This window comes from Anser brachyrhynchus (assembly GCF_964034855.1).
Source record: "Anser brachyrhynchus genome assembly, chromosome: 1".
Classification (NCBI taxonomy): Eukaryota; Metazoa; Chordata; class Aves; order Anseriformes; family Anatidae; genus Anser; species Anser brachyrhynchus.
Window position 1 is genome coordinate 212,137,740 of NC_137694.1, and position 25,603 is coordinate 212,163,342.

A 25,603-nucleotide genomic window follows, 5' to 3' on the forward strand; every position below is an offset into this window, starting at 1 on the left:
ATTGACCGGGGAGTCCTCCACTGAAAAGCCACCCCTTTATTAATACCCAGTAGCTGAGCTACCTCGGAAGAGAAGGATGCCTTCCGTAGCACTTTGACCAGAGCCTCGCAGTGCTTCAGAGGGCTTCCTTAATTAATCCCTGGAGTTGCCTTTTGACCCGGGAAGCAGCTACACCTCTTCCCCCTGGGAAACTGGGATTTCTAACCAGATTTAACTGGGATTTTTTAACCAGAGACTAGATTGCTGGAGTGTGCTTTGTTAGTGCCATCTGATTTTTGTAAGTCCTTTGCTTATTCCAATCCACACACTTTACGCCGATGAGTGCGGTTACTCTGCATTTTGATTCCGCTGTTACCTTTCCTGAAGGCTGATTTGCTTGAACATCCCATTACCTGCAAATTGGATGGGTACGATCAATATTTGTGATTCCAGGAAGGGCTGGCTGCTCCAGAAGTGCCTGGAGGGGACGACACGTCCCAAAAGCAGGAGGTTAGATTGGAAGGCGGTTGGACAGGGAGGCTGGATGTACAGCACGGTGTTATCGGGCCAGTGAGTCCCTTTCGCTTCCTGCTTACAGAGCTGGATCCCAGAGCCTGAAAAAAGAGCTGGCAGCGGGGGCCAGGGTTTTGGAACACCAAATTTTGCCAGTAAGAGATCGTATCAGTGCTTATTAAACCTGAGCCTCCCAGCTGTCTTAAGAGCCCAGGAAATGTTCCTTATCTCTGCTTTGTAGATGGGGGGAAATGGTGGAAAGGGTCCTTAATAGGGAGAGCTGAGCAGTTCAGACACCATAACCTCCTGCCTGCACATTTAGACTGCCGAGCAGCTAGCACACGCGGTACTCTGCTAAACTTTTCATGAAAGGTTGTTGTCCAGAGAGCAATGCTGGAGGTATGTGCCACGAATGAAGAGGAAAGGGCTTCCTGAGAGTCACCAGAAGCACATGAAGGTGATATCTGATGAAGTGCCTGGGAAGAACATTCATCTCAAGGTAGTCACTAAGAACAGGACAGGAAGACAGATGAAGTTACCTAGGAAATTACAAGTCGTTGTGTGTTTCATATGACTCATTCGGTACCCGTATCTCACCCCTGGGCTGCGAGGTTGTGGATTAAAGTCCTACACTGGGACTTGGGATCATTTCTCTTAAAATGAAGAAGAGTCACAGACCTTAAAACATATCACAGCCTGTCAGCTGAAATGGGAGTGGAGGGATCTCTGGTGGTGACAGCCACGAGGCCTGGGTCCGAGAGGGAGGTCTGTCCGTATCAGAACCTGAGCTGCGAAGGACTTGAAGGATCAGAATGGCTTTCTGGAGCTGAAGCTGCCCCAGAGGTGCTGTGCCGGATGCAAGGGCTTCACAGTAAGTCGCCCGCTGGGGCAGAACGATCAAAGGCTTACCTGAGGTAGATTGCACTCGTGATGGCTTGCTGCTCAGTAGCGAGGCTCCCACCTGAGACTCTGCAGGAGGAGGCTGTGATCCAAAGCGGTGGAGAGATCTTTACCCTGCCGTGAAGCCCGGCAATGAGGTTCCCAGGCACCCACCTTGTCTCAGCTCTGCAGTGTGCCCTGGCGCACCAGCACGGCGTGTTGGGTGGAACCTCCAGTCCCGCTGTGCCTGGGGCCGCTCACTGTTTAGATGTCCATCCCTAGGAGCGTGGAGGTCCTCAACAAAGAAACCACGGGGGAACAGGGCAGTGCCTGCCCCGCTGTTCTCCATCCTGTACCTCCTGCTTCCCACAGGGATCTGCCTCTTCAACGTCTCCAGTGCACTTCTCTCGCATCACTTACTGGGTGACCGGCACCCAGTACTGGAGTTGCAGGATGTCTCCGGAGTAATCCAGCACTGCATCTTCCAGAAGCACTGTGCGCAGATCAGTGACCTGCGCTAGAGCTCCTCCGGGCAGACAGCCTGCCTGTGACACCTTCATTTCCCCTGTTTTGTAGCTGTGGACAAATGGCACGCCTCCTGCCCAGCATCACCAGCCTGGCACCAAGAACGGGACTGAGGGGCCTCTGAGGACCTGCGTAGTGAGCAGGGGTGGAAGAGCCTGGGGAGCTGCTCTGCACAGCGAAGGCTGCACACTTGGGCTCACTTGGCTGTGCTTGTGGCCAGAGCTCTCTCTTGCTTTCCATTTTGTGCAGCCGTAGAAGTTCGCAGTAAAGCTGAGGCAGCGCCCCTTTACCTGGGGCTACGTCGGATCGGTGCAGGACGGATGGGTCTGGAGCTAGGTGTGTGCCGAAAAGCCCTTGTGAGAGGTGCTGAGGGACTTGTAGGATAAGTTTTGTTCCCCACGCCTTACTGATGCTCCTGAGGTGGTCCAGAAGGACCTACAGGCTAGTTGTGTGTGGAGAGACAGCACTCCCACATCAGGTGGCCTTACCGTGGTGGCATCTGGCAGCAGAGCAGCAGAGACGTTTTTCCTGAATGTGGCGGGGGAGGTTTGTTGTCCCGTGCAGCAAATCGTTCTGAGAGGACCGAGGATGAGGCAAGAAGGTTCTGACTGGGTGGGACTGTGCTGAAGATAGCAGGTAGTCTCACGCGGTGATGCTTGCACCAGGAACAACACTGCTGAATGAACGGGAAGAGAAGTCAGGCTGTCTGGAGAGAGCCAGCTGGCAGGGGACAAGCACATCTCTTACACAAGGCTTCGTGTCCTTCGCTGCTGATACCCGAAAGTAGGGGAGATGATCTCCCCTCAGTGCCAGTAGGTAGCTGCCAGTCAGGTGCCTAACTCGATCACGGGTGCACAATTCAAAATATTTGAGGACATCTTCAGCGTCACATGCTCCTGACTACACTGAATTGTGAATGATTGCAGTTAACTAAGTCCCCAGTCCAAGAGGCAGCTGGAGCAACTGGAGAGAGCCCAGAGAAGGGCCGTGAGGTGGTGAAGAGACAGGAGCACCTCTGCCGTGAGGAGAGGCTGCGAGAGCTGGGGCTGCTCGGCCCGGAGAGGAGGAGGCTCCGGGGGAGCTCCCCCGCGGCTGCCGGGGCCTGCGGGGAGCTGCGCAGAGGCCGGAGCCGGGCTCTCGCCGGGGGTGCCCAGGGCCAGGAGCAGAGGCCCCGGGCCCAGCCTGGAGGCCGGGAGGTGCCCTCTGGGCCCCAGGCAGCGCTGCTGTGCCGGGCGGGTGCCGGAGCCCTGGCACAGGCTGCCCGGAGAGGGGCTGGGGGCTCCTCCGCGGGGTCTCCGGCAGCCGCCGGGACGTGGGGCTGGGCCAGCGGCTCCGCGGGGCCCCGCTGGGCTGTGATTAACAATCACCGTTTGAAGATCAAGATGTAGTGCGTCTCAACCTAAATATTTTAGAAGTAAGGACGTTGTTGATGTATGAATGTAAATGAACTCAGTGTGATCACAGAGGTGTATGTCAGGAGGGTCTCCTGGCTTCCAGCGTGGGGCTTTATTCCCCAGAAGTAACTTTGTACGTGGTGAAGTGTTGCAGGAGTCTGCCTCTGTTGTACCGTGTTCAAAGAACAGAATAACCAGCTTTTATTCCGCTAATGCATTTATGGGGTAAACGGGAGAGAAGCTTACGTTAAATTCTAAATGTGACTTGACAAGAGGCAGCCTGCAGATACGTGTCAGTCAGGCTGCGGTGCGCGTCGCACAGAGCCGCTGTCAGCCCGTGAGCCATGTCACCGGTGATGAATGCTAACTCACGCCTCACTGTCTAGCTGTCATGGGAAGCTTGAACCCTGGGAAAAAAAAAATTAAAAATTAACTGGCTTCAAGCCGCTTTCGGAGGTGGTGAGAAATCTAATTCTTGCCTGATGATTGTTTGGGTTCAGAAGCAGACACGGAGGACTTGCACACCAAGCTCCCTAGCCTGCGTGTCTCGTGCTGATCTGCCGTAGCGTGCTGGTAACGTTACCGGTCTGGAGACCAAAAGCTTCAGCTTTTGGATGGTTGGAGGATAGTTGGAGTACGAAATATGCTGCCTGTGTTGCCATGCTGGTCAGCCCTAGGAGGATCTGCCTCTCCGCCGGGCACTACAGCTACAACATGCAGTAGTTGGAAGCCCTCTACAAATCCAGAGATTAAATCTCTTTCAGAAGTCCTGGCAGCTGCTGAGCTGGGTTGCAGGTGGTCGGGCTGTCTTCAGCGGTGATCTCATACAAATGGTCTGGCTCTCAAAGACAGAGGTTTCACTGAACTTCGTGCAGGAGTTGAATGCTTTTCTTCCAGAACCCGTATAATTAATGCAGTTGAAATCTATGTTCGAAATGCTGAGTTCGGTGCTTCCTCTTGGGAGGGCAGAAGAAAGCAAGGACGAGCTGTACGTCACATCCAACGTGGCTGCAAGAGCTGCCTTTATAGGGGTGGCTTCCATCAGCTGTCCAGGTGTAGAGGGACCGCTCAGGTGAGAGCTATAAATTGTAGAGCAGAGACCTTGGGCGTGAATAGGCCCCTTTCAGAGCCTTACCTCTTGTCATGCTTCATACTGAAGTGCTACACGCTTGTATTGTAGGATGGCGCCTTTAATAATGGAGACTTTACTGCCATGATTGCCTCCCAAAAGCAAAAGTAAAAGCACAAGCTAGTTTTACTTCCCATGCCTTGAAGAGTGTTGTAAAAATCCGCTTGGTAGCCAAGCCCTGGCTCTGACTGAGCAGCTGCTGTGGCCGTGAACAGTTTCCGCCGCTGATCCAGACTAAAAAAGTTACAGGGCTGTAACTGCCTCCCACGACGGACCCACGTTCTGTGCAGGTCTTCTTGGGACGGCTGTGTTTGTCACTGCATGTCGCCCTGCAGTCACCCCTGCCTCGAGTGCCTCCCCCATCTCGTTGTTTTCAGGACGTGCTGGTGGTTTATTTGTGGAAATGTTCAGCAATGGTTGGTTTAACTTCCCCCCGCTAGCTGGGAGTGTTTGAGGATGGCTTTCTGAGCCCTGTCTCCTTTCCCAGACTCTGATGGATTCTGATCCCTCGTGTTGTACCTCTGCCTTACTCTTCTGTGATTTGTAACAGCATGGTGAAGACCCTGCTTGCAGCTAATGCAGATCCAAACCTCGGAGATGAATTCAGCAGCGTGTATGAGACTGCCAAGGAAAAAGGCCTCCATTCTTTAGAAGGTAATACTGTTCCTGTTCGGCTACCTGCGCTTGTTGTTGAGGTCCCCAAAATTTCATTTTCTGTCTTTGAAATGGAAATTTGACCTCTTTTTTTTCAGCTTCTATTTAAATGCAGGGTTACTGGTGATGTGTGGGTGGGTGTATGTCTGAAGGTGAGAGAAAACAGTACATAGTTGATCATGAGAAGCAATTCCTCAGTATCCTAGAGGTAACTTTTTTATATACAGCCAGAACACAGTACAAGGTTGTAGGTAGGAGCACCATCCCATTGACACACGCGCAGCCACTTCCTGGGGAAGGGCAGCGTATTCCACTGCTGGACTTAGACTTACGTCTTACAAATAGATAGGAAATGAAGGGAGACTTGTCCAACTGAAATACAGCTGAATGATGCTGACCTGCGTGCAAGCACTGTGGCTGGATTTTGGCCGTGTTAATGCTGGCTTTCCTCCCTTGTCTTCGGACTCATCCCTTTAGTCTTCAGACTAAACCAAGGAACTTTTCTGCGGTGTCATTTGATCTTGTTACGATTTTTCCTGGCCCATGTCTCAAGTTCCAGTCTCACCCCAACGTCATCCCCGTTGCTGGGAAGCTGAGGCAGGCTGGACCCCGCTAACATGTCACCGGCTGTTACCCTCCTGGTTCTGGAGGCGTCTTCCCCACCCAACCGCTGAGCTGACCCGCCGTCCTCAGCTCTGGGACGGCGGACGTGGCACGTGAATTCTCATGTACGGCGTCTCCAGGTCGCTTCTGGCCACCTCGTCAGAGCTCAGCCCGCGCTGGGGCTCCTCAGGGCCCGCAGTCTCCAGACCGCCTGCAGGTTGCGTGCTCTCACCTTCTGCCTCGGCGTCGAACCTTTTCCCGATCAGTGTAAGGAGGGAATCTGGGGAAGCCGCCACGTAGGTTCTCCAGGGTGCGCGTTTGCCCCGTCAATTTTGCAAAGCCAAAATCGCACGGGGACAGCGTCCGTTGGTCTGTCTGAGCTTTTTGCCTCACTGCTAAGAGCTGAAAGCTCTCAGAAAAGTCTAACGAAGGTGTAATATTTGAACCCTTCATAAAACACAGGTGGAGTTAAGAAGATGAATCAGCGAGGGGACAGTTTTGACAGGGCGTTATTTTATTTTTAAAAGCTCTCTGCTCTCATCCCTCACCGTAACCCACCCGTGCCATAGACCTGCTCCTTGATGGAAGTAAGAACACACATATATCAGATTGCCGTAGCAGTGAATGCAAAATGTATGAAACAACATTAAAAAATGAACAATGGAATGCCAATACATAATGCATGTACATAGACTTTATTTAAGGCAAAGTATATCAACCAATAAAGTTAATTGTTTTTGTCTGCATTCATCCCTCTCTAATGTTATATATTTTTGGGGTGAAGAAAAGATAAGGCCACTCAGTAAGAAGTTGCATTAATTCTTTGCTTGACATGTTTTATTAAAAAGAATAAATTCTGTTGCATTTTAAAAAAGAGAGGGAGAGAGAGAAACTGCCTTTGTTTTTTATTTTTTTTTCCCATTTACATATTTCGTGTATAAATATTTTTTCATAAAAACATCCAAATCGAGAGGGTATGCTCCACAAACACTGCACAAAATATATTACAGACATTTATATGGATGGCAGGAAGGGAGACAGAGGGCTGAAAATTTCCAGGCACCCAGTGATTGATGGTAGACGAGGCTTCCCCTGACGCTTTATTGAGTTTCCGATGATTATCTCTCTCTGAGACATTTTTTACAGATGACGGCCGAGCTGTCACAACGGACCATGGGGGAAAAAAACCAACAATAATAACACTTTAATCTCTTTACTGCACTGCTCCCTAGTATCTCAGATTCATCTTCCCTGACGCACGCAGTTCATTATCCTGCTCCTCCCTGGGTAGGAAATGACGACAAATAAATAAATATACATACTCGCCCAGTACGCTCGGAGAAAAGACCCAGGAAAGGAAAGGAGCCAGGGCATTAATTGATCTTCCTGGAGGTACTGCGGTTCATTAGCGGAGATGCTGGGCTGGAGCAGCATCAGGCACTCGTTGCAGTGCTTTCTGTGCTGAACTTATCAAATCTTCTGGAAACCTGTCAGGAGTTCTGCGGAGGGACCGTGGAGGCTGCGGTGCGGGACATCCGCGGTGTGTGCCTGTTTGCCTTGCTGGCACAGAGCACTGGGTGCCCAGAGCTCTTCACGGACAAACCCCCTGAGCGTGGGCTTCCTCGGGTTTAGCTGTCAAAGCCCACAGCCCTGAGCTGCTCGTCCGTAAAACGGCCAGTGAGGGTGGGCGGCCATGTGGGAGGTGGATCTTCGCTCCCCTGAGGCGTGGGGATGGTGGTCGCTGTGGGCTCTTGGTTGTACCGCGGAATACCTGAGCTCTTTGGGGGCTTGCCTCTCCATCCTGGCCAGGCTTGAGACGAGGCTTCTCTCGGCTGTGCTGCATGCTCTCGGGAGTGATGTGAAGGCGCCTTTGTGCCTGGAAGCCCCCTTCTGCTAGCCAGCGGGCCGGCACTGGCATTCCCTTCGGTCCCTAAAACGAGATGCAGATGTGCGGGGACGGGCTGGACCTGCGCGTGGCAGAGAAGCGATGCGCTTCAGGGTCACCTCGCAGGAGCCCGCAGCCTGCCTGGTGACAGCTCTGCCACTGTACCTGGGTTTGATTTAACGTATTCCCCGATCCTCCCGGTCCAAACTCCGCTTTGGTGTTGCACCTGATGTGGAGGAGTTGGCGTGTCGGTGTGCCTGCCTCACCACCCGGCCCGTATCCTGCCCTCGGAGTGCCTCGTCCCAGCCTCGCGCAGCCTGCCCGCACAAACGGCTGGCCGCTCCCTATTGCAGGGTGTCCTCGCGCCCCGGCACTCGGCAGAACAGGGCTCAAAGGAAGGAAAAAACACACGATTAATCAGCTTTAGGAGGTGTCGGCTTCTGTTCGAAGAGACATCACAGGTCCTAGGTCTGACTTCACAAAACCTGCCAGGGCTCGGTGTAATTGCATTTGCGTAGGGGATTCCAGGCTTTCTAACGAGCTGTAAAACGTGTCGTTATGAATCATTCCCATCCTGGCGGTGCCTAGGAGCGCACCTCGCGCAGCCCGCTGCACCGGTGGCTGAAGAAACAGAATAAAAACTCCTGGTCCCAGGGAGCAGACGGTTTCAGTGCCTGACCAAAGACAGCAGGCAAACGGACAGGAGCAAGGGTGAAGCTGGGCATCGTGCTCTGGCGCTTTAACCTTTATTACTTGCCAGTTAGCAAAGGAAGCATTTTTAGAAGAGTTCCCGCTTTTAGATGTCTGCTTCTTGACGTTTCTGGGAAGCGTGGCGTACGGGAGGCAGCTCCTGGTGGAGGTGAGCTGTGTGATAAGGGGAGCCCACCGGGACTTTGAGGACACCCCGGGGCACTCCCAGCTGACTGCTGTCTCCAGGACTTCTCGAGACCTGTCGTCTCCCGGCCTCTCTGTCGCTCTTCTCTTGGTTTTGGTGGGTTTTGGTGTTCTGTGCTCCTGGCCTTAAAGAGCTGCGGGCTGCCGGGGGAGGAGGGTGGTGCAGAGGAGGCACCGGGCGGTTCGTTCTCTTCCTTCTCACGGGAGAAGGGAAATAAAAGGCAGAAGTCTCTGCGTGCTCCTTTGTGCTGAATCCTGGTTTCACTTGAAGCCACAGAAGGTGCAGAGAGGCCGGGGCTGGGACAGCGCTGAGGTTTTCTCTCTGGCTTTCTCCAACCACCTCCTCCCCAGCGTGAGGGGAGTGGGAAGGCAGCAACCGGGACTTGTAGATCCCCGTGTTGTCCTCCTCGGTGCTGCTGCCCCGGGCAGTGAGTAGTAGCCACCAGAAACCCCCGCAGGGTCCCGATTGTCTCCTGAGAAAAGTCGTTGGGCCCTTAACAAGCTTCCAGCTCCTTGGCGGGTGATCCATGCTGCTAAGCACGTTTTCAGACAGACAGTTCTTTACTTTGCCTCGCTCGGTGAGCTGAGCTTTCGTTCTTCTTCCCCTGCAGTCCTTGTGACCCGGGAGGACGAATTCAACAACCGCCTGAACATCAGAGCCAGTTTCAGGGGCTGCACGGCTCTGCACTACGCGGTGCTCGCCGACGACTACCTGACGGTCAAGCTGCTGCTGGATGGAGGTGAGTTGCGTGGCTCCAGCCGGCTCCTGGGCCAGGAGCCCTTTTGCCGGGGAGGCCTGGCCCACAGAATGCCAGGCCTAGACGAGATCCACACTCCTCCATATTCAGGGTTAGATACGATTTACTGTTTGCTTTAATCTCATTATCTTTTAGTCTCTGTGTTCTTAGTCATCTCCAGCTTCTTTTCTCGTGTGGTGATGGTGGGTGTCCTCATCTTAATCACCGAGTCTTCCATTTCTTCCCGTAATTCAATGGAAATGCATGCACTGGTCTCTCTGATCGGTGTTTCGAACGTTTCCCCTTTTGCAGTTTGCCCTCTACCCATCTGTCCTAGCCCATAAGTACCTGTACTGTACCCGTACCCTGTTTTACTGGGATATCTGCTCTGTAGGCAGCAAGGCTCTGGGTGGATGCCAGTACCCATGGCTGTTGGTGGTTTGGGCTTAGCAATGCAGAATCTGCAGAAATCGGCCTGTGCAGCTATCGGTCCTCTCTGTTAGAGCACAGAGTCCTTCTTCTCATAAATCCCGCTTTAGTTTTCTCTCTTACATACTCACGACTCTAGATACAGATCCAAAGAGAGGAAGATTCATGGATTGTAGGATAGGTCAGGCTGGAAGGAACCACGGGAGGTCTCTAGTCAAAGCCCCTGTTCACAGCAGCGTCAGCTGTGAAGCCACGCCAGGCTGCGCAGGGCTTCAGCCAGCTGCGTCCTGAGGACCTCCGAGGGTGGACGTGGCACGGCCTCGCTGGGCAGCCTGTTGCAGCGCTGGGCTGTCTTCGCGGGGAGAAAGCTTATCAGCAGAAGTAGAGGAAAAGAAGAAGCTGCTTTTAGCCAACAGAATAGAGATGTGCTACCATGACAACAGTTTTTTGTATTTACCCTCCTGCTGATCTTTACCAGGATGACATTTGCTTCTTTGTTCTGCTGCTGTCCAGAACCAGAGTCCGCTGCATGTGTACCTAGGTGTGCACGGTGCCGTTAAATTAGCTGCATCTGCCCGTAGCGCACCTTGTTCTGCGGGCCGTGGAGCTAGCGAGTTCTGCTTTCCTCCAGATTTATGTTCTTTGTCCCTGCCATTCCTCCTGCTACAACAATTTCAACTCCTGTCCTCCCTGCAGAGGCACCTAGGGCACCCCTGAGCAGCAAACAGCCGTGCCGTGGGTTGCACGCAAGTGTGTGCTTGCTGACCAGCCAGCAGCCGTCTGCCAAGCGCGGCGTGTAAGAGCTGAGTGCTGTCAGCCTGTCCCTGCAGTGGGGACATCTCTAGGGTATCTCTAGCCAGATGCTGATTTCACAAACATTTTAGGAATGTCGTCATCTCTGTGGTGTGGGCGTCTCAGGGGTTCGGGAGTGAATTCTCGGGAAGCAGGCAGGCAGATAATTGTGTGACGTGTCCGCATAAGGCTCATTCGGTAAGAAAGCAACTAAAAAGATAATGGAAAGTATCGTCCATGAAAAGTAAACGTTCCCAGAAGAGAAGAGGAAAAATTAATGTAGGAACACTGAACCTCGATACTCACCTGTATGTATGCTCGTTACCTTTCACAAATAGAAAAATAAGACGGAAAGTTTGGAATTCAATGCCACTGAATTCCACGGTTAACTCTGGGTCAGGATTTCTCTCTGGATACCAAAACCCGAGTTCTTGGCCATGAATTAACCCCCCGAAATGAGGCACGGAAAGAAAACCTACTGCAAATGGATTTAACCTAGGTTCTTGAGGTTTGCTTGCAGAGAAGGGAGCTCAAAAAGCCGACAGCTGCTCTGGCGTCCGTGGGAGCGCGTGCTTGTGGTGCCTGGGAAGTCCTCAGACCAAAATATTGGCCCGCGTGCTGTGCAGCGCGTGTGGCTGGCACGGCCGACCTGCTCCGTGTTCGCAGCACGTGCAGGCACCGCCTGAGCGCTCGGTCTGGCGCTAAATCTGCACGGTCCCACCGCACGGAGCCACCGTCCAGGGGCACCGGCGGGCAGGCAGCTCCGCCGGAGGAGCTGCTGCGACGGCACCGGGCTGCCCGTGGGAGGAACGGGGTGGAATTCCCCCTCTCGTGACGGGTGAGCTGTGAGTTCGCGGGCCAGGAAGGGCCGTGGTGGGGAACGCGGCAGGCAAGGGAGGCTCTGCGGTGTTAGGAGAGAGGCGGCGCGGTCAAAGTGCTCGTCCCGGCAGCGCTGGGAGCAGATCTGGGCAGGGCGAGCCTGTGGCTCGTGGGGCTGGGGAGCGTCTCACGCGTGAGAGGCTGTGAATTTCAGCAGGGCTGTGTTCTCTCTAGAAACACCTCAAATACAGGCGTGGACTAGCCGCAAGGGCAGAGGAGCAGTCTTCTGTGAAGACAGTACAGCGCCTCGCAGCAGCAGGGATGTGTTGGCCACGGTGGTAAGGAGAGAAGGCGATGGCAGAGCTGCCAGCAGGAGGCTGAGAGCTCTTCTTCGGTCTGTCGAGTTTGGGCTGGCAGCCGCCTGCCTCGTACCGTCCGGGGAAGGGCTGGAAGAAGCGATTTTCCAAAGATACCTGGGTGTTCTTCCTGCCTTTCAGAGTCTCCTTGCAAGGTGGGGGTGTTACGAGCAGATTGAAAGCGATGAGGCAGCTGCTGGGTGTCAGAAGCGCGGGTGAAATATGGGTGCAAATAAGTGAAGTTAGTGAAGAATTTAAGCCATACTGGATAAACAACGGCAAGTAGCAAGTCCAGCTCATTTCTACATCTGTCCCCTGCTCAGCTGTCTGAGTGTCGTTGCCGTGTACAGGCCTCTTTTGATAGAGAGGACTGTTCTTTTGGTTTGAAAGCTGTTTCTGTTTGTGGGCTTCTGTGCTGGAGCCACCGTCATCTCCATCAATGACCACTTCTGCTGCTCGATGCTCACAGAGAGCTCTTTGTTCGTGGCGGCGTGTCTCAGCTCAGAAGAACTCACTTGGATCTCAGAAAAAAAAGCACACAACAATCTGCAGGGTTGCGTTTGTTTGGGTTCAACTGAAGGGACTGAGCATAAAATCAGAGTGAAATACTGAATGTAGTCTGCCATAGCACTAAGGTTCGACAATCCTCATCAACATTCTGTACCTAACGCAGCCCCGTGGAAATCCTCCTGGGCACAGATGCAAGGTAGCCTACGCTAAGAATGCATTTCCAGGTGAAAACCATCATCTTGCAAAGATACAAGCGTGTCCCAGTGCTTGGACACTGGGAAGAGCAGTCCGCAGACATGAGTCCCTGCTCGGTGCGTAATGTGCGAGACCACGCTGAAGTCCTTGTAGGATCCGAGGCTAACTTTGTCGTGTTCTTCAGGTTAACGTGCCTTTGCCTGTCCGTGCACAACATCCATTCACCCTTGGCAGTCATAGTTATGCTGAAAACTTGTGATGCTCTAAATCACAGCCGTGTCCCCTCTCTTGCCAGGTGAATTCCCGGGGGCTGGCGGTGCCGCTCCGGCCTCTTCCCTCTCCTTTCAGTGAGTTCCGCAAGCGGAGGCGCGATTTCACGACCGGCGCGTGGCGCGACACGAGGATTTCATTGCCTTGGCTCGGGGTGCTCCCCTCCTCCCAGCTCCGTGCGGTAACAAAGCGCCGGGCCGGCATTCTTGGTCGTGTAATCTGCGCTGAATACATGGCTGCGAGGCTGAAGGTCTCCGAGTGGAGATCGAACACCTTTCACAGCGTGCCTGCCGCCGGCCCTTTGTGAGGATAATTTCCCCGAGCGGTCTGCCATTGACATCTGAGAGTAGGATGTTTCCTGTTTGCTGACATGGAACAGGCTCCCCTCGCTCCCTCCTTTACACTTCCCTACACCTGCCTTTTTACTAAGTGTCCATTTACTCTCCCGAACACTTCCTTCGCTTGGTGCCCTGCCCTCGGGGCCAAAGCCATTAACTGCCCAGGCCCCTCTGTGCTGAAACAACCGCCCCGTTGTGCGGCACGTTTTTAAGGGAAGCCCCGTGTGCCTCCCCCTCACCCCACCTCCCTGGCCTTTTGTGGCCTATTCAGCGACTCACTTGACCCCTCCAGGACCTTATCCCCTTGTGGTCAGCATGTGTGTGCCCAGCAGACCGCGAGACGAAGTCGCTGCTCTGTTGTCCTTCGGGGCAGTTGCTGGTGACATTTCACAGTCTCCTGACCTGAGCTGACACCATAAATATCAGTGTTTATGTGAAGGAGTGGGTGGGAGCTCACGTCTACTGCCTGCACCAGTTGCTGCTCCAGGCACGATCGATGCCGAGGGCTTTGTGTGCGCCGTGGAGCAAGGAAGGCAGGGTCTCCAGCTACTTGGTGATGGAAGCGTCTTGGTTTTAGAGGGAGCTTTCATAATGTCACCATTTAAATCTGCTACACGAAATAGCCCGTGTTAAAAGGTTCGCCTTCCTGCAGGCAACGGGGCAGCCGTGCCATAGAGCTCAGCCTTCCTCTGTCAGCCTTCTGAGTCCGATTCTCCTCCAGAACCTGTTGCCAAAAGGCAGGTAGCCAGGATTTGTCTGAGAGCGCAGAGGTCTGTGGGGAACTCGGTTCCTGTGACCCCCACCCGGTGCCGGTAAGCCCAGTGGGTTTCCTCCCACCGTCTGTCACCCTCGTAGCCCTGGGCTTTCACCAGTAGTCAAACCAAACCTCGCTGGCAGCTCACGCTGCTGCCAGCCGCTTGTCCTCCAGCACCAGGGCAGCGTCAGCGTGTGCGAGCTGCTGGGAGCAAGCCTCTCCCTGCGGAGAGCCCAGGAGCGGGCTTGCATGCAGAGCCCGTCGCTTCTGGCGCTGTGGACGCGGCGTTCTCAAGCCCTGCAGCAGATGGATCCAAGACGATGAGGAAGGCAGCAAAGACACAACGTGCAGCACCTACATTTCTGTGCTCGGAGGCCCGGCTGTTCTCACCCTGCCTGTACTGCTGCTGCTGAGGGCTCATGGGGTGTTTTGCAGTCACGGGGGATTTGTTTTGTTTAATTTTGGGGGCATCCTTGCAGTCTTGTATTTTTATTTTGTTACTCCCACGTGACAAGTACAGAGCGGGGTTTTAGGTCCAAAGAATACCTGCAAAGCTTTACTTTTGGGCAGCAAGTACCCGGTGCTACTTCATTAGGCTAATGTGGGAAAAAGAATTCAGGTTTAAAGTATTCCAGCAGTCTGAAACCTGGCACGCGAAAAGTGAGGCTGTGAGGAGCAGAGCCTAACCAGGGGAACTGAGCAGAAGGAGGCTTGTAGGAGCCTGAAGAGACTGGAGAAGTTCACCAGAAATTGTTTGTCCCCGTACAGCTCTTGACTGGTCTCTCCCCCGTTAAATCAAGCCCAGTCTGCTTGCCTTTGTTTTGAAGGGTGCCATCAAGCTCTCATTTGCCGTTGTGGGATTGTGCAGCTGCTGGCCCTGGTGCCAGCCCTGGTGTCAAACAGGCATCGTGGCGTGGAAGGAGCTCACCTGAATGCCGCAGAGCTCTTCTGTTCTCCTCCGCAGCGCTCTCTCCAGTGCTCAGCAGACTGCAGGAGCCCCTCCAATGGTTTGGTGATGCCTCAGCTGTTGGCTCGGCGGTGTTTCGTGGCTGGCACGTGTTCCTCTGGCTGTGCCCAGCTCTTGTCTCATACTTCACAGTTTTTGAAGAACAGCATCTGCGGCCCTGACTGGAGCATTTGGGTCCAAAGGTACTGCAATAGTCACAAGGGACAAAGAGGGTGCTAGGAGGACAGTTGTGTTTCCCCACCAGGGTGTTGTAGGATCACAGAGCCATAAAAGCACTGGGGCATCTCTGGAGATCACCTGGTCCAGCCCGCTGCTCAAAGCAGGGTCACCTGGAGCAGGTTGCCCAGGTCTGCCCAGGTTGGGTTTTGAGTGTCTCAGAGGAGGGGTACTCAGAAACCCCTCAGCAGTGCAGGGAGGCTGAGTCCAGCTCACAGAATCCCGGAATCGTCTAGGTTGGAAGAGACCTCCAAGATCACCCAGTCCAGCCTCTGACCTAACGCTAACAAGTCCTCGAGGTCAGGTTCGTCAAGCAAGACCCGCCTTTCATGAACTGCACCGCAAACTGCTGGGGAGCCGGGAGAGGAGCATTGGTCCTGACTTCACCCACTGCCTCTGCTGCTCTGGCTGCCACCAGACCCATGCTCGAGTTGATCCGTGCTAACTTATAAAGGGTGAGTGATCGGGTCAGCTCTGTGAGTGATCAAGTCAGCTCTGTGCACACAGCTGTAATTAAAGGAGAGGGGATGGGGGGGAACAGAAAGAATGTGCGTTTTTGAAAACATTTGAGCTGAAGCTGCAATGACCCAGGCTTCCGAACTCGATTTGCCAGTAAATTGAGCGCAGTACGTTTGTTGGTAACGCTCCACGCTCACCTATGTGATACACCATAACTGCAAGTATTGTAAATAGGATGAACGATGGGTAAATGGATTACTGAGCTGGCATTACAAGGGATGCTCCTTTGACATCAGGAAGTGAAAGTGCTTGTGGTATTAGCAGGAAAATTCAGGTTGTAATCAGAGCTGGCTTTCTTGTGTTGGAATTCTGCGTGATATGCCTTAGACTCAAGGGCATTTTCGGCTTTTCCTTGAGGGAAAGGCTCTGTTCTTGCAGCGAGGGGGCGAAGGACAGCACCAGATAGCTGCAGCCTCCCCACGTCCCCACGGCCAGAGCGTGGCAGCAAGGAAGGGGGGGGAACCCAAACCCCGAGAGGGGTCATTGTCCAGTTCACTGCGCTCAGCGGGGTCACCAGCATCGGCAAGAGGAATCCGGGGTAACTAAATGAGAAGCTGAGGAAGCCACGCTGGCAGAGATCTGTTATGTTGATGCTCTTTTCTGATGGATGGATCCCCAAAAACTTCTAGCCAAGGTTCAGATACAACTGAATTCAAACCAGCTGACAATTTGTGCTTTGCTTGGTTCTCTGCGTAGCCGTCCGTAGAGATTGATCAGGGTGAAAAGCGCTGCGCCAGGGCCCAAAAGAGCGTGCAGCAGTAGTTGGTGTGCTTGAGCAGTTCCAGCACGAGCTGGTTCCCTTCAAAATCATTTTTTCTGGAGCTACCTTGGCAGCTTTTCCTGTCTCACCCTTTAACGTGATCACTGCCGGCTCTGCCTCTGTGCCCTGGGATCAGCCGGGGCTTTGGAAGCACCCGTGGCACGGGTACGGCCAGGGGGAGCAGCACAGGAGCCTGGTGTTTGTTTGGCCCACGGCACCTGCGTTCGAAATGCACACCGTGTCCGCCTGCGGAGCTCCGGGAGGATGTGTGCTCGTCCTGGAAGCCGGCGCTGCTGCAGCTCAGTGTGGGGAGAGGAAAAGCACAGGCTGCTCTGGTTCTGCCTCAAACCAACCAGTTAAGAACCAGCTTGTCTATGGAAGAACAAGGCTGTAACCCAGTCCCAGTGAGCACAAGCAGGCCGGTTTGCAATCATAACTCTGCTGTTTGGGATCCCACCAGCAGCCTCGGTAAGCGCTCGTGCAGGGAGCATCCCTGCCCCACACAGAGCCACGGGGACCCCTCAGAGCCCCAGCCCACGGCACCAGCAGGAGCTGCTGAGTCCTCTGAGCTCCTGCGAGTTCCCCGGAGGACACCAAGCCCTCCCTTACCCAGAGGTGGCAGCGGGGCGTCAGGATCGGTGTTCTGGAGAGCCCCTTGCCCTGAGGTCCCCAGGTTTCTGTCCTGGCGCTTGCTGCAGGTCTGGCTCGCACAATGCCGGCACCTGCCATAACGCAGCCAGCCCAGGCCAGCTGTTGTGCAGGAGCGCCTGAAAGCCTCCCTCCCTCTCCGTGCTCATATTTACAAGGGAATGTGATAAATTCCGTATTGATTCCTTCTGTTGCACTGTAAATTTTGCAAAAGATGATTAAATAGTGCAATAGAGTCTGCGAGCACCGTGGCTCAATATGTTCTGGGCCGGCGTATCGACCCCCTCCATCCGACGGCAGCAAGTTCCACTCCCAGCCGCGCCAGACCAGTAATTAAAATCCTGTGAGACTGGGATTTAAAAACCAATCATATCACGGCACTGAAGCTTCTAACGTCCCACCGTGGCGAGAGCAATAAGGGTATGAGTGCAAGCACATTTATGTCCGTGTCGGAGTGCTTAAGAATAGTTTCCCCATAGGGCAGGGGAGCAAATAGATCCCTCTCTAAGTGTTTCTGGGTACAAAACTCTGCGGTGACATAATGTTTGTCATGAACTTAATAGCTCTGCACGCGTGTAGACGTATGGAGGGATGATGATTCTTTGGTTTCCCTTCCCATAGCGTTACCTCACAAGCAAGGGTAAGGAGGATTGTTCTCACACCCAGGTACCAAGTAGGCAGAAACGCAGACTGACATTAGAATAAGCGAGGGCAGAAAGGAGCAGGGAGGCCAACTGGTTTTACAAGGCATCACCAAGAACAGAGGTTTTTGTGAGCCCAGACTTCAAATTGTCTGAGCCCTTCCATGCCCTGCTCCTTCCTGGGCATTGCTGGAGAAGGCTGCTTGAAAGCAGTCTGAATTTAAGTCCCTGGGCAAGTTGAAAACAGTTTTGAGATCAGATTTAGCTAACGTTCTTCATGCCTTTTTCACCTCGGGTGTGTCAGATTTTGTGCTCAGAGCGCAACACTTGGGAACTTGGCTCCCCCGCTTCATCCTTACCGTGAGGTCTGCATCTGGAGGTCCCGCAGCGCTGCGCACCCACAGCGCTGCTCGCGTCCCCTGCCAGCCGCCCTGGCCCGTGGAGCTGCAGGAGGGAGGTTGTCATGCCGTGCCGTGCCGTGCCGTGCCGTGCCAGGCTGTGCCGTGCCAGGCTGTGCCGTGCCGTGCCGTGCCGTGCCGTGCCGTGCCATGCCGTGCCGTGCCGTGCCGTGCCGTGCCGTGCCATGCCGTGCCGTGCTGTGCCATGCCATGCCGTGCCAGGCCGTGCCGTGCCAGGCCATGCCAGGGGCAGCAGCAGCAGCAGAGCCCTCTCTCGAAGCAGCGCTGCAGAAGAGCCTGCCCTGGGAGCAGCTCCCCCATGCCATGCCGTGATCTGGGGACATCCCCGTTTGCACAGACGGGCCATGGCACTGGGAAGGAGACTCCTGGGTTTGCTTTCTCTGCTTGCACAAGGTCTGCAGACCGTGTGTGCTTTACTTCGGGCTGTGTGTGTGGAGGGAGGGGTTGGGTACCCCGCCGTGCTTAAATGTTAAAGCACAAGCACCGTCCAGTAAGATACCAGTAAGAAAGCAGATGCAAAATAACACATTCATATTTAACACGCATTAATTTATTTTTTTCTCTTTCTCTTGCAACTTTCCCATTTGCCATGCATCTGTTTTATGCATTCAAAGAGAAATCCAGTCCTGTGCTGTTACTGCTGGGGGGTCAGTTTTGGCCAGGTTGTTCCTGTGCGCTGGGCACAGCTCTGCTGAGTTCCACTGGGGTCGCTAAAAGCAGATTTAAGCTGCTCTGGTTGCCCCTGCTTCAGCAGGGGTTGGACCAGACGGCCTCCAGGTCCCTTCCAACATCCACCGTGCTGTGATTTGGTCATCCTGCTGAATTTTGTAATTTTATACCGGAGTGAAAATCTCTGGGCAAGAGGCCACGGAGGCACTCGCCTTTGTCACAGCACCGAACAGCCTGAAGGAGATCAAGCAATTGCGGGGGGTCTGTTGTGAATTTCAGCGAGGGAGGGAGCACACGTCTGACCCACGGATGGGGACGGTGCTTAGGAGAAACCCCACGACAGCCATCCCCCGGCCAGGCTCAGCGACCTGCAGCCCAGCCTCACCCGCGGGGCTGCTCTCTGCCCTTCCAGCCTCGGGTGGTTTTTCTTCCCGGAGTTTCTCCGACTGCCTTTTGGCCCCTGCTGCCCTGCAGCATCCAGCCCTTCGGCAGGGAGTCCGGCAGGACCCTGCTCCGGGGGGGATGAGGGGACCAGAACCGAGCGCAGCCCTCGAGGCACAGGCAGGCATGGGTCGCTAGCGGCACCGGGACACTTTTCTGGTCTGTTCTTTTCTCCTTTCCGAAGCAATTCTCGCCTTGATTCAGCAGTAAGTTAACGTTTCACGGAACTGCTCGTGGCCACGCCGGGTTCTGATGCCTGGTTTCCTGCTGAAAGGTGGCTCAGTGCCTGTCACCTGGTGTGCAATTCCGACTGATTTTTCCATGTGGGCTTTGGCTTACATCTATTGTACGAGTTGGGTTTCACTTGCCAGCTCATCACCGTCTGTCGATAGGCTCCGAACAGCTCGGTGTTGGTGGTCATCGCCACGTCAGTGTTAGCCCTCCTTCCTGGCTATTCGCAGATGCTGACCCCCCAGGCATCAGCACGAATCCCTTGGGTGTCCCTGGGCAGCCTGCTTTCCCTGAGCACACCGACCACTTGCTCTCCTTTGCTTATGTCCTTTGTTTTCACCGGCTAAGTCGTTATTTATCTACAGGGAGTCTTCTTGTAGCAGCCTGCTGCTTGGGTGAGGAGCTCCGAGGCTCTCAGACCCTGCTCAGATCCCACAGCCACCTCTGTCGGTGGCAGAGGGAGGCTGGGTGTGGGAGCACTCAGGGGTAACCACTTCTGCAAAGCAGCCTTTAAACGTTTTTTCATAAAATCTCTGAGCCCTCGGGTTACATCTTGATCAGCTATTGAAGCTCGCGTTGTCTGGCTGCCTTCCGGTTTCTGATACAGTTAAAAAGAGGTTTTTTGGTTTTATTCCTGAAGCTTCTTTTAAATCCTTTTTGTCCTGCATTATTGCAGCTTTGCATTTAGCTTCCTAGAGCAAACGCTCTGTTGTTTTCCTCGTTTCGCTGAAGGGCGGTTCATTTCTAAGATCATAACTTTTCCCGTTTAAAGACTTTTTAATAAACAGCGTGGGTTTCTTTAGCCTTTAACGTCCACATTTCTGAACGTTTTCTGCTGGCTTTTATTTCTACCAAGACTCCCGTACTCCTCTGGAGCAAAACTCCTGGGCAAAGATTCCTTGCAGGAGTTTGCTTATTACGAGGTTAAGCATGAGAAAGCGTCGTGCTGCAGCGTGCTGCGTGGGAGGCGAGGTTTTGGAGAAGGAAAGCCTTTTGCTCCAGCCAAGCCTGAATTCAGACTCCCTGAGACTCACGAGCTTTCTGGCTCTGTTCCAGGAAGCACCTCCTGGTCTCTGGTTCGTACCGATTTATCGATTTATTCCTATCACGCTTTTTGCCCTTGCAGTCTCTGCGGTTTCTCTTAGCATGCCCCGTCCTCCGGTCCCTCAGAAGAGTAGTCCTGCTACTGTATTTTCCCAGCTCAGCCAGGACATTTCATTCTGTACAAATTCTGTGTCACTGGCAAGTACAATCAACTTATTTATATATATATATATATATTTGTCTCCAGCCTTTCTTTAGTACGTAAGATCACTACTCCACCCGTGGGACGTGTTCTTTCACCGCAGTACAATTTTCACGCTAGCGCTGAGGTGTCCTGACGCAATGTTCCCGCCTGCTATTTCCAGGCTCCTCTAAGCGCGCTCTCCAGCTTGCACAGCCTAGATTTGGACTTCGCTGCTGCTGCCCGTGTAGAAGCAGATGCCCTCCTCTTCTTGGTCTGGTTCCCGAGGTTTGTGAGCACCGACCCAGCTGCGCCTCAGCGAGGACCTCTCCTTGCTGTTTTTCACCTTCCCCCATCAGCATTTGGCCCTCCTCAGAACTTCAGCCTGTTTCTGGTTTAGAGGGATCTCTTCCTCACCACGTAGAGCTCCCTCTGCTCCAGAAACACCCCTAGTTCGTAATTAAATCCGAACCCTTCCATCCTACACCCCTTTCTCAGCTGAGGCACCATCCCCTTGTTTGGTGGTGGATGTGTTAAAATTTATTAAAAACCGTGCACAGTCCTGGTGGCGACTGGGTAAATTCTGTGCGAACAAATCCTCAGGAGGGTGAGCTGCCAGCACGCTTGGTTAAGGCACAAGGTATTTTTTTTTCTTTCATGCAGGCAGATGCAGAGTTCTGCATGCCGGGAGAGGAATTAGTGACCTGGGGGAAGTGGAGGCTCTGAGGAGACGCGAGTCCCAGCCAGAGCAGCAGGGAGAGGCAGGGAGAGCTGAACTACAGCTGAACGAGCCAGGCCAGCCCCAGGCTGTATTAACGGGGCAACGGTCCGAGGGTGAGAGTGATTTTAGGCAGGACGGGCAGGGCAAGAACTAATGCATGATGCTGCACAAACGCATGTTGGAGAGGCTTCAAGCACGAGGCTGGACCAGCACCAGGAGGAACGAGGGGCAGCACATTCTGACCCCAGGAGCTGCCGGCTGCGGCTGCTGCCTCCCCGGGGCACGCGTTAACCAGGTTTGGTGGCACTGATCCTGCGCCACGGAAACAGAAATCCTGCAATATCCCGTGCTTGGGAAGCCAGCAGGAGTTGTTCAGGGGCGAGGGTGGCATTTCGCAGCAAGCGTCATCTGCGTGCGTGCTTCTGCCGATGTAGTGCTCATGGGCTGATCTGTCAGGCTCGAAGAAAGTTCTTCAACGTGGCTTCTCATTAAAGTGATGCTTCATCCGGTGACAGGAGGGGGGAGGACTCGAGGAGCCGTAGGAGTGAATTCAGAAAACCCTGCTGAACCGAAGCGGGTGGTGTCACCGCAGTAAGGCACAACGGCGCGCTTGGGGATCTTCTGCTAAATCTTTTTGCACCCCGCAGTTAGTGTTTGTGGTACCATCGCATTATAAACGCTCACATTTTTAATGAGGATCTTACGAGTCACTGATGAGTGATTCCAGCTGCTCGGTGTGGTGCATCCGCAGTCCTCAACTGCGTTTGTAAAGCCTTCGGATAGCGAAATGCAGCTTGCCTGACGAGACCTGCTTTTCATACGGCCTTGCAGTGTTGGTTCTGCCCCTGCCCGTCCCACCTGTACCCAAAATTCTCTACTTTGCCACCCTCCCTCGCGATGGCCTGTATCGCTGCAAGGGTTTTTGTTCTCCGCTTTCTAGCTCAGCAGCCATTCGTGTTTTTTATTGATGTCTTTAGCATCACCTCTGTCCCGCACCTCTTCGTTTCTGGTTCGTGTTGATTCTCCTCCCACCCTCCCCGGACTGGGCGTATCGCTTCGGGGCCTGACTGCTGTCCTGGGGAGAAAGAGGGTCTCACACCCCGGCCGTTTCTCTGGGGAGCAGGTTGCTGGGATTTCTCCTCTTCCCTGAGAATTTTAATTCACTTTTCCACTCTTTTCTTCCTCCTTTTTTCCTCCCCATCACTTTTTTACATACCTTCTTCAACTCAATGAAGGCAGAAGCCTAGATGTGCACGGGTGCACGCGTGGGGCTGTGCGGGTAAGAAGTCTGGGAGCTGATGCATGCTGAGCACTCCCTCTACGGAGGTTGTCGTTTCCACTGGAGGGACCGCAGGCAGAATCAGCCTCAGCACATCGAGACACTGAGGTGGTTTGATCTCGTTTTGCAGATGGGTGCCATGGGCACAGTAATCAGTAAATGCCACCGGGTAAAGAGGGGTAGGGCTGGGTGCTAAATCACCTGAGTATCGTCCTCCGGTGTGCCTGAAGCTCCGAGTCGCACCCGCTACCTTTGAAGATTTTGTTCTTGGCCTTCCCTCGGTGAGGTTTGAGGATATTCCTGGGGCAGTGCGTGTTCACGCTGAAATTCAAGCTGAAGGTGGCTGAAGGTGGCTGCCAGCGAGCGGAGCAGTGCCCGGTAACGTGTCCCTTCCACTTACCGAGGTGTCGGACAGAAAAAGGGGTGGCAGGATCCCAGGCTCTGGTGGCCACGTTCCTATTAACGGCGTATGTTAAAAGGCGCTTGTGAAATACGTCTCTTATTGATTTAAAAACAGGTTTATGTTACTGGAAAAAGGGGTGATCATGCTAATTCAATCACTGAAGACTCGGGAGGACAGAAGTCTTTTTATATTACTTTAACTAGCCGTGTGGAGCAATAACAATGTCATGCCTTGTCAAAGCTGACGGCTGATGACATTCTGCAATCCCCAGCAGGTGATACGGGCTGCTTCCTCTTGGCGAATCCCGGACTATTTTGGTGCTTGAACAGGGCCACGGAGAGGTGTAACTGCGGTGGCAAATTGCATTTAGCACACCGGGGTTGTGCAATGCGTCCCCGGGCCTGCCTGCCGCCCAGAGCCCCTCTGGTTCGAGACGGTCTCTGGGTGCACACCCTCAGCAGCATGCCCGCTCTAGGTTTGAGGACTTCCAGTCTTTTTTTTTCCTGGGATTTAGTTTCCTTCACCAGGACAATTAGTCGTCCCGGTTTTTCCCCCAGGAGAAGTGGTCTGGGTCCTGCAGAGGGTGCTACGTGGGAGCGGGGTGCTCCCCGCGTCCTCCCCGGGGTGCTGCAGCGCGGGGCGGGCAGGCGGGCTGCGGGGGGGGCCAAGGAGGTGCTCCTGGCAGAGGGGGTGTTTGTTGAGCCTGGGCAGATGTAAGAGGCAATCCCTGAGGATTTTCCATCCCTCCTGTGGCTCTCGCGCTGTGCCGAGGACGGGCTGCGTGCCCCGGCCCGTCCCAAGCTCGTCCAAGAGCTTCGCGTCCCGAGCTTCCACTCGAGAGGAGCTCGGCGCTGGGGCTGAGCCTGGGTTTGCGCTGGGACCAGGGAGCAGCTTTGGTCCCGCAGAGGGCTTGGTCCCTGCTGAAACGCCCGTGTGGGCTCTGAGCTGCTGCGGGAAGGGCTGAGCTGGGTGCGCTCCTCAGCGGGAAGGGTCTGGTGAGGAGCTGGGAGAGGTGGAGGCACCTTGAGGAACTAGGCAAGTGACACAGAGCTGCCTAGACAAATGACACAGAGAGACGGCTGCAAGGTCAGGCCCTGGCTGAGAACCTGAATTATGGACAGCTGGGACGGGGAGCAGGGATGGAGGACACGGAGCAAGGATGGAGGATGGGGCAAGGATGGAGGACAAGGAGCAAGGATGGAGGACAGGGGGCAAGGATGGAGGACAGGGGGCAAGGATGGAGGACAAGGAGCAAGGATGGAGGACAGGGGGCAAGGATGGAGGACAAGGAGCAAGGATGGAGGATGGAGCAAGGATGGAGGACAGGGGGCAAGGATGGAGGACACGGAGCAAGGATGGAGGACAGGGGGCAAGGATGGAGGACAAGGAGCAAGGATGGAGGATGGAGCAAGGATGGAGGACAGGGGGCAAGGATGGAGGACACGGAGCAAGGATGGAGGACAGGGGGCAAGGATGGAGGACAGGGGGCGAGGATGGAGGACAAGGAGCAATGACTGAGGCCAGGGAGCAAGGATGGAGGACAGGGAGCTTGAATGGAGGATAGGAAGCAAGGAGTGAGGAAAAGGAGCAAGGAGAGAGGACAGCGAGGATGGAGGATAGGAAGCAAGGATGGAGGACAAGCAGCAAGGGCTGAGGACGGGGGCAAGGATGGGGGACAAGGAGCAAGGATGGAGGATGGGGAGCAAGGACGGAGTACAGGAAGCAAGGAGAGAGGAAAAGGAGCTAGGATGGAGGACAGGGAGCAAGGAGAGAGGACAGGGTGCAAGGATGGAGAAGAGGGAGCGAGGACAGAGGACAGGGAGCAAGGGTGGAGGATAGGAAGCAAGGAGAGAGGAAAAGGAGCAAGGATGGAGGACAAGAAGCTAGGACAGAGGACAAGGAGCAAGGACAGCACCACGGTGGGTCCCACGCTGCCTCCCCCCGGAGGATCCCACCCGATGCTGCTGGTGGTGACCCCCGCTCCCCCCTGGTGCCGACGCATTGAGGACGGGTACCCGCGCCCGCCGCGTCCCGCGCTCTATTGACAGTTATCCAGAATCCGAAGGAATTCAAGACAAATTGTTAAGAGGATGGAGTTAATAAAATTTGAAAAATTGAGGCCTGTCACTCTACTAAACTTTTTTCGATACCGCTGACAGAAACATATTTCCCCAATGAGTGACCTTCCGCAGCTGCTCCAGCTAGGCGCTGCCGCGCGGGTGCTGGGCGAGAGCCGGTGCGCTATTTATCAAATATGATAAGCCGGGGCCTACTAATGTGAGCAGGGAGGTGCAGGAGGGCCGGGGGAGGAGGCGGCCGCCTCGCACAGCCCGAGGTGTCGCCCAGGTGTCCATCTCCAGCCCCAGACAGCTGGTGGGAGGTGACGGATTGCCTCCTATTAAGCCCGGCGAGGCCGGAGCCCGCTGGGCGCACGCAGCGGGGCCGAGGCGCCCGGCCGTGGGCGGCTGCAGGGGTGGGCGAGGGCGGCGGGGAGGGGGCGGCGAGGAGGGAGGTCAGGCCGGGGCGCTGATGAACCGGTGGCCACTTTTGGCGTTCTATTAGCAGGCAAAGTGACACGGTTATTTATGGCGGCGTAATATTTTATTGCTGCCGGTACTGGAGGTGGGAATCGACCAGTCGCGCGAGTCGGGTTCTATCAATTATTGCAGCAATTAGTCAAGTCGTCAAAGCCATTAACAGGGGGATTAGGCCAATATTGGAGAGCCATTATTGATAGATCCAGGAGAAGGGAAGAGCCGAACAAACCTCAGCCTTCATTTGAGATGAAAGCGGGCCTCGCCTCGAGGAT

General features: G+C 54.4%; 1 protein-coding gene across 5 annotated transcripts in view; it reads left to right on the top strand.

Moving 5' to 3' along the window:
• CLPB (ClpB family mitochondrial disaggregase) overlaps nt 1–25,603 on the top strand; it is an 80,768-nt gene that overhangs the window by 23,753 nt on the left and 31,412 nt on the right. For 4 of the 5 annotated variants that reach the window (XM_080607145.1, XM_080607144.1, XM_080607146.1 and 1 more), the window contains 2 exons: nt 4,970–5,073; nt 9,067–9,195. In XM_080607145.1, the coding sequence (XP_080463271.1) occupies nt 4,970–5,073; nt 9,067–9,195 (233 nt within the window). The remainder of the gene's footprint in view (nt 1–4,969; nt 5,074–9,066; nt 9,196–25,603) is intronic. The other variant, XM_080607147.1, reaches the window with a different exon arrangement.